Raw genomic sequence first — 8,425 nt, forward strand, 5'->3', positions numbered from 1 at the left:
CACAATTTGAAGAGGCGGAGCAAACATCAGAACCAGACGTGGCAGGGAATTTGGAATTATCAGACTGGCAATTTAAAACAACTATGATTAATATGCCAAGGGCTCTAATGGATACCGTAGGCAGCAGGCAAGAACAGATGGGCAGTGTAAGCAGAGAGATGGAGATCCTAAGAAAGAATCAAAAACAAATGCTAGAAATAAAAAAAACAACGCCACAGTAACAGAAATGAGGAATGCTTCTTGTGTGCTTATTAGTAGACTGGACATGGCTGAGGAAAGATTCTCCGAGCCTAAGGATATCTCAGTGGAAAGTCCCAAAATGAAAAGCAAAGAGAATAAAGACTAAAAAAAAAAAACAAAAAAACACAACAGAACAAAATATCCAAGGTCCGTGGGACAGCTACAAAATGTGTCACATAGCGTGTGATGGGAATACCAGAAGGAGAAGAAAGGGAGAAAGGAACAGAAATATTTGAAACACTAATGAATGAGAATTTCCCCAGATTAATGTCAAACACCAAACCACAGATCCAGGAAGCTCAGGGAACAACCAGCAGGATAAATACCAAAAATATTACACCCACAGAAAATTAAAGGTAAAGAAAAAAGTCCTGAAAGAAACCAGAGGAAAAAAACCACCTTATCTATACAGAAACAAAGATAAGAGTTACATCCAACTTCTGAGAAACCATGCAAGCAGGAAGAGAGTGGAGTGAATTATTGTAAGTATGAAGAACATGAGATGCGTAGCGTGTTGGTGCTTGGCACCGAGTCGGCCGACTGGGCTCTCTGAAGTCCTTGAACCCAAGCAAAAAGGACATCATGGTAGCAACTCAGGTTTTCACTTTGTTAACATAAGAGTGTTGGGTAGGAATCATTCACAAGCCATCCCATTTCCTTTTCAGATGGGAAGCTGTATGACGCCTATGTCTTATACCCCAAGCCTCAAGGAGAAAGGCCGAGCCATGATGTGGACACACTGGTGTTGAAAATCCTGCCGGAGGTGCTGGAGAGGCAGTGTGGATATAGGTTGTTTATATTTGGCAGGGACGAATTTCCTGGACAAGGTATGTTTTGAGTGAGGTATAAAAATAACAAATGAATAAAAAAGAAAGGAATCTCTTCTTTCCTTCGCTTTTTTTATTTATTTATTTATCTTACAGTTTTTTTCCAGCTTTACTGAGATATAGTTGACACACAACGTTGTGTAAGTTTAAAGTGTACAATGTGTTGGTTTGATACATATAAATTGCTAAATGATTACCATCATAGTATTAGCTACCACCTTCATACCCTCAACGTAGTTACCATTTCTTTTTGTGGTGAGAACATGTTACCATTTCTTTTTGTGGTGAGAACATTCGAGATCCACTCTCTTAGCAACATTTGAGTTTAGGAGACAACATTATTAGCTGTAATCACCGTGCTGTCGGTTAGATCCTTCCTTCACTTGACAGATGGTGGGGACTCCACTTGCCTTTCCCACCAAACCACAGGAGGCTTTACCACAGCCTCCTGGCCCTGTCAGCCCCCCAGCCCAGGAGATGAGGACCCAGATCTCTTCTCTCATTAGGCTCCTTCCTGCAAAGGGATAACTGGGACTCCTGGGTGAAACAATGTGAGTCTCACTTTGGAGGGAGGACGTGGTTAACCCATTCACGTGAACAGGGGGCCATGCCACAGCCTCGGCCGAGAGACTGAAAGGAGACAAGTGGTCATTTGCCCTCATGTCCTTGAGTCTAACTGCCAAATATTTTCAGTCAGTTTGGATATGTAAATCAGCTCATGTTTAAAGCTAATTTTATAAACCTCAAACCCCTTCCCCCCATGCTCCCCTACCTGAATTAAATAGAAGTTGTTTATTTACTACTCCCATTTAAGAGTAGTGTGGCTCTGGGCAATGCCGTTAACGTCTCTGAACCTCAGTTGTCTCATCTGTCAGATGGGGATGAGAATGCTTCCTTGCCTCAGCTAAGAGAATTAGATGAGCTAAAACCTGAACAGGGACCAGTATGGAGCTTATATATATACTGCAAATGGCTGAAATTTGAAATAAACATCCTTTTCTAGTCACCAGGAAACCAAGATTACTAGCATTTGGCAGTGGCCTATTCTGAGTCATTTAAAGAAGTTTCTAAGTACTTTGGATCTGTAGGCTGCTCATATCCATGGCGAGACCACAACTCTGCCTTGGCCCACACCTTTCAAGTCATGAAATCATCCTCCAGGAGGAAATGGAAATTTGATCAGTGCTTGCCACAAACATGCGGAAGAGCCCGTATTCATAAGCATATCAATATTGATTCATTCTCTAATTCAGCAGATATTTATTGAGCACCTGCCATGTGCTAGGAAATGTTCTGGGCACTAGAAATATAAAAATAAACCAAAGAGAGGAACCTGCTCTTGGGGTGGCTGCAGTTTATTTTTATACTCTAAGAATAAGGAGGATATAAAACTTGGTCTTTATTTCTAAAAAAGACCAACTTTTATCTATAGCTGGATATTTCAAGAACTGCCCCATCCCCTCCCCAAGGAGGATTTGTTATTTGATTTCAAGTTAGTCCTATAAATCCCGGTCATTTAAATAGCTATAAAACACAAATAAAGATTAATAAAACACTTGAGCTAACTACATTTTTCCTATACTTTTAAAATCTATTTATTTTTTAAAAATGTGTTCATCATCGAAAATATACCAGACCTTCAGCTAAGTGTGGGATACTAAGTTAAGCATGATAAGAACCTTGTTCTGAGCAGGTCACCATCTATGGGTGGAGCCCGTGGGCTGAGGAGAGTGACACACCAACAACTAACTACCGAAAAATGTGATTCATGAGCACAGAGGACCAGTTTTTCAGGGAAAGTCAGGAAGGTTTCACAGAGATGCTAAACGTTAAAAACTTTTGTTTAATCCATTCCTGACTAAGCATGTTTATTTTAAAGTCCCCTTTTTCGTCTGAGCACCCATTTCTAATATTCTCAATAGCATGAAGATCCAGGCTGTGTTAATCATGAGATATTCTGCATCTTCTCTCTCTATTTCCAGCTGTGGCCAATGTCATCGATGACAACATTAAGCTGTGCAGGAGACTGATCATCATCATAGTTCCCGAATCGCTGAGCCTTGACCTATTAAAGAACATGTCGGAGGAACAAATCGCAGTCTACAATGCTCTCATCCAGGACGGGATGAAGGTCATTCTAATTGAACTGGAGAAAGTCAAGGACTATACAGCCATGCCAGAGTCAATTCAGTACATCAGACAGAAGCATGGCGCCATCCAGTGGAGTGGGGACTTCACAGAGCAGTCGCAGTGTGCAAAGACCAAGTTCTGGAAAAAAGTGAGATACCACATGCCACCCAAAAGGTATCCACCATCTTCTTCTGTCCAGCTGCTGAAGCACACGCCCTGTGACCTCACGGCTGGCAAGTGGGAGGCCAGCGTGGGGTTCATCACACCATGATGGAGAGTTTGTCATCACAGGGTGGCTCACAGTTGGACAAGGATGCATTCCATTTGGGATGTCTGCGTGAAGCTTGCCGTTGTGTACCTGTGAGAGGGCCTGTGTTGGTTTGCTTGTTTTGATGAGAGCTGCTTCTTTAGAGAAAGACATCACCTCCACAGAAGGCCCCCTGAACACTCACGAACACTCACGAACACTCACTGAACACTCACGAACACTCACTGAACACTCACGAACACTCACTGAACACTCACGGAGTAGATTTAGCATTTGGGCCCCTGGGGAATGGGTCACGGAGATTGTAGAGCTCAAGTTTGGCACATGGTGTGGCACCCCTGGGGCTGGAGATGGGACCCTGGGCAGTCATGGGCTTGGGGAGGGCTGGCAAGGATAATGGCACTTTTTTCATGCCTGACCAGTGTCCACAGGGCCCTGTTCCTCAGGGAATACTTGCTGTGTCTCTGAACCCCTCTCGCCTCTCTAGTGCAAATAAATAGCTGTGACCACAGTCTTAGTGCATCGATAGTGGAAGTGACTTAGAGATCACCTAGACCAGTGGGGACCACCTCTGGTGCCACCGGATTGCCCTTCAATCACCCTCCCAGTGGGTGCTATGCTTTGAAAGACTTTATCTGTCAAATCAAAATAAGTAATAATTCACTTATATACCAGCTAGCCTGTGTCAGCCAGAATCCTGAGCTACATATAAGAGATGCAGTTGCTACACCGAGGTGATATAATTCTAGTCCAAGTAAAATGAAGTAATTTTCAGCTAGCCAGTGTGCTCTCATCACTGGTCAGTTTCTGACTTAACAAGTCACAAAGATTTCTGATACTAAAAATTAGCTGTAAACGCTCATCACTACTTTGAAAGACTCTACCTCAAGGAGCGTAGATATAGTCCAACCCTCTCATTTTGTGTTGGATGATACTGAGCCTTAAGAAGTGGGCTGCTATGGTCACAGTGAGGGGAGGCCAGATACTCTATTTTATTATGGGGGCAAGGGACGACCACCAGAAGTGATAAGCTCATTAAGGTCCTTCTAATCAGATGTTTGTAATTTCTTTGCGTCTTGGTTTCTCTCTCCAACATGGGAATCATAATTCCTCATGGAGGACTGGCCAGTTTAAGTAAAATAAGCTATTTCTCATGGTATACTCAAGAGGCAAATGAGGGCTACTGAATGTGTTCCTCATTCCATCCCCCTCGTCCTCCCCTGGTCTTTTCTTCTCTGGGTTAGACCTGGAGATCGTCTGTGACGCTGGAGAAGGCTCAGTGGCTCTAGGACATCCGAATGACACTCTGCCCTTCACTCTGTCTTTTGTGGAGCTCGTGTTACAGTGCCTGGCTCATGGGACGTGGACACACCAGATAGCCTCCTGAGAGCAGGTGACACTGTCTCTGGCCATTTGACTGACCCTTGGGCAGTAAAATCTGGACTACAGTGAGTGGGTGGTCCCTGGCTTGTGGCTTGGTGAGGATTTGGGGAATCCCCCATTCTGATTTGGGAATATACCCCCGGCCTCCCCCTTCCTTCCCAGCTTCTCTCCAGAGAGTGAAGGGAGACAGAGCAGCCCCAGTGTCGGGAGAGAGGGTGAGATCCTGGGCTGTGTCTTCTCCAAGGGGCCCTCAGCACACTTGTGAATTTTAGAAAACTTGAGAGTCTTCTCCAGCGAGTAGCCACTTGTAAATGAATGACTTCATCCACGGGACACCAGTTGAGGCTGTCAGAAAAAAGAAAGCCAGCCCAGCAGAAGCAAAGGTATTTTCTGCGAATGACTTATGGGAGGCCAGCACTGTTGGTGAATTAATTGGATTTTTTTTTAAGTCAAAAAGCTTTCTTCCCTCCCATATGTGTCTTATGTTTCTTTTTGTTTAAAAGTATGTAAACATGTATTATTAATGCCATAATATTAATGAATTATATCAACAAATTGTAATTTCTTTGTTATTATAATGTGTTTTATGTCCTATATAATAGATTCTTGTCTCAAGGGTTCTGGCATTTCGCATATTTGGACACTGTGTCTGTGTTTCCAGGTTTGACTATACTCTCCTATTATCAGACCACGTGCTCTGATCTGGGATTTAGAAAACATAGCCACATGTTTTCAAAGATGGATAAGACTTGTCCTACAGCAGTAAGCCCTGCCCTTTTAAACAGTGCTCCCCTTTGATAATTTGAGGAAAGCTACGGATATCTCTCTAGAAAAAAACGTATATCTGCACCAAATTTTGGCTACAATTTCAGAAGGTTGACAGAATTTTTCAAGTTCATCAATGGGACTTTATAGCAGGTCCATAGGCCCTGGGATGAGGACCCCTGCCGTAGAGGGTCTTGTGTTTCTGGATTTATAAACTGTGGTCTCAGAATTCTACAGGAGTCTACACAGAGCTCCAGTGATAAACACCCTGGGTAAGTGGGTTGTTTTGGGTCCTCCTAAACCCTATTTGGGAAGTAACACAGACTCGGAATTCCAGTGGTATTTGAACAGTCATCCAGCCAGGAGCTCCCTACCTGGCCTGCCACACATGCCTTACAGGTCTCTGAGGGTCTCTACTCTTGGGAAATCTCTTCCTAGTGTGTCCAGAGCCTCGGGCCTCACCTGTTCACCGCAGCGTGCTCTATCCGGTTCTGTGTGGGCCACGACGGGAAAAGACTAGGAAACAAGGACTCTAGTCCAGGCCTCCTATTTAATTTACGAGGGAGGAAACTGAGGCCGGAGAGTGAAGTGACTGATCGAGAGACACTCTGTTATCAAGCGGAGCCGGGCCAGTCACTGCGGTCTTCCAACCTCGCTGTGGTTCTGACCCTTTAGTCCTGTGACACCAGTGCTGGCTGGAACTGAATGGGCGATCTTGTAGAAAGCCGGACACTGACTTCTAGAAGTACGGAAGGAGCTCTGAGTGATTCCCCTCGGGAGGTGGGTGTCGGGAGTAACCTTGGGCTGCACTCACTCTCCCCGAAGCCTGCAGGCCAGACGAGTGGGTGAAGGAAGTGCCTGAGATGGGGACACCCAGCCGGCACTATGTCCCCATCCTGGGCCTCCAGAGGACGGCGCCGCGTCCCCCTCCTCCAGCCTCCAGCCCGTCCTGCCACCTCTCAGACCTCGTTCTCCTCTCGCTCAGACACTCAGCGGCTATGACCCCCAACAACCTGTGCAGGTCCTGGAGCTCGTCCACTTCTGGCCACCCACGTCATCCAGCACCCCTGAAATGAAACTTGATGGTTTCCCGAAGACTCTGCTTCACTCGCAGCCCTGCGGGATTGCTGCAGCAGGGGATCAGAGGCGCTCTTTGGTTGGGGATGTGGGAGAGAAGGGCTTGAAGCTGCCTTTGTATAGAGAGCCCTTCACCTGCGATGGAGAAACCATTAAGGACTCACGCAGAGAATGGGCTGAGTCCTAACAGAGATTCGAGGGAAGATTTGCTAGAATTCCTCCCACCTAACCACTGAGGTTCCTCAATCGTACCCACAGTGCAGTCCTTATAGTTTGCATTTCCACTGTTTTGTACATGTTCTTTAATATTTTATCTCAGCAATCGAACACATAATTAAGATGCTGAAGATCAAGAAGTGTAAACCTCATACTAAATATTTGCCATTCTGAACACTTAGTGATTCTTATCTCATTCTCGATTTTATTATCACTAATTTCAGCACTTTCATTTTTAATTTCCACTGGTTTTTAATGAAAGAATGGGGATAAAAGGTGGTAAAAATACAAATGAATCAGCCTGGCTTTGCTACTGAAATGTAGGTTGGCAAGCGAAGGCTCAAGATAGTCATTTGTCAGAGGATGAACTTATGTCCAAATTTGCATAAGAAAGAAGTTTTAGGTGTCAGTGGATAATGGACAAAAAGGCAGTTTATCTGAAAGCTGAAGGCCACCTCTAATTCTCTCATGTTTCACCAGCTGGGCTTGGTGAGGTGAATGGGGCCTTGTCCCCAGTCCTCCTGGGATAACCTCAGGGTCCAGGGACTGACCTGGAGTTGGGATGAGAGGTGAACGGGTCAGAGAAAAGATGAAGTGCAGGTGTCGAGCCCCTCAGTTACCTTTTGGTTCACCTTCTTATAATGACTGAGTCAGCCACAAAACCCACTTCCCTTGGTCTCTCCCCTCAAATACCGTGAGTCTGCCTGTGAGAAAGTCCTGGGTGAAGACTGAGTCACATCAAATAAAGGGTCCAGGAAGGTCTGGTGTTTTCCCAGAAGATCAACTGAGATGCAGATACGCATGTGAAAGTGCTTGGCACATTCCACAGCACTACAAGCAGCTGTCTGAACAACGTGGGCCACGGGGACTAGAGTCCACGGCCCCTCCGTACCTTCCACCCCTGCCCGGACCCCACAGTGACTCAGAGGGCTTCCTGCTGTGTTCTGGTCAGTTGACCTTTCCTCAGCTCTCAATCCTGCTTCATGTTTATAAACTTTCCACCAACACATGCTTGTCTGGTTGATTTATCCAGGGCTGTATCTGGAAAATTAAGAAAGTGGAAAATTCCGCCCTGGTTTCCCTTTTAGAATAGAGACTATGCTACAGATGACAAATCCATGACATCTGGAATAAGCGGCAGTGGGGGGGGAGCCTGGCTCTCAGAGCCACACATCTCCAGTGGCACTCTTCTGGGGCCCCTGGTGGAGGGAACTCCGTGTGCTACCCCCCCTCCCCTCCCAGACCCAGGCAGCTGCTAAGGGATGCTGCCATTTGCCTTAATAGAGTTAAAGCCTAGTCCTCTGAGGGACACAGTCTCCACTTGGGAAGGGAAATGAGACCTTGTGGTCCTGGCTCCCGTCCTGCCCTCACCTTTCCTCTGAGGCTCCCTCATCAATGACAGTTGCCACCCACCTTCCCACCTTTGATGCTCTGGCCTAACCACCCTTGACCAATTCCTAGGAGCACACCTGACATCGCAAGGACCCAAAGGATTGTGCAGAAGGAGAAGGGATAACAG

The 8,425-nt window shown here is 45.7% G+C and overlaps 1 protein-coding gene across 4 annotated transcripts in view; it reads left to right on the forward strand.

The window, feature by feature from the left end:
- The window catches only part of IL36R (interleukin 36 receptor), a 50,719-nt gene extending 45,264 nt beyond the window's left edge, over positions 1-5,455 (forward strand). For all 4 annotated transcript variants that reach the window (XM_087426299.1, XM_087426297.1, XM_087426300.1 and 1 more), the window contains 2 exons: positions 906-1,067; positions 3,050-5,455. In XM_087426299.1, coding sequence (XP_087282425.1) covers positions 906-1,067; positions 3,050-3,468 — 581 coding nt within the window. In that variant the 3' untranslated portion in view covers positions 3,469-5,455. The remainder of the gene's footprint in view (positions 1-905; positions 1,068-3,049) is intronic.
- The last annotated feature ends 2,970 nt before the right edge of the window (positions 5,456-8,425 follow it).

This window comes from Ceratotherium simum, chromosome 40 (assembly GCF_057802395.1).
Source record: "Ceratotherium simum simum isolate JZ-2026a chromosome 40, ASM5780239v1, whole genome shotgun sequence".
Taxonomy (NCBI): domain Eukaryota; kingdom Metazoa; phylum Chordata; class Mammalia; order Perissodactyla; family Rhinocerotidae; genus Ceratotherium; species Ceratotherium simum.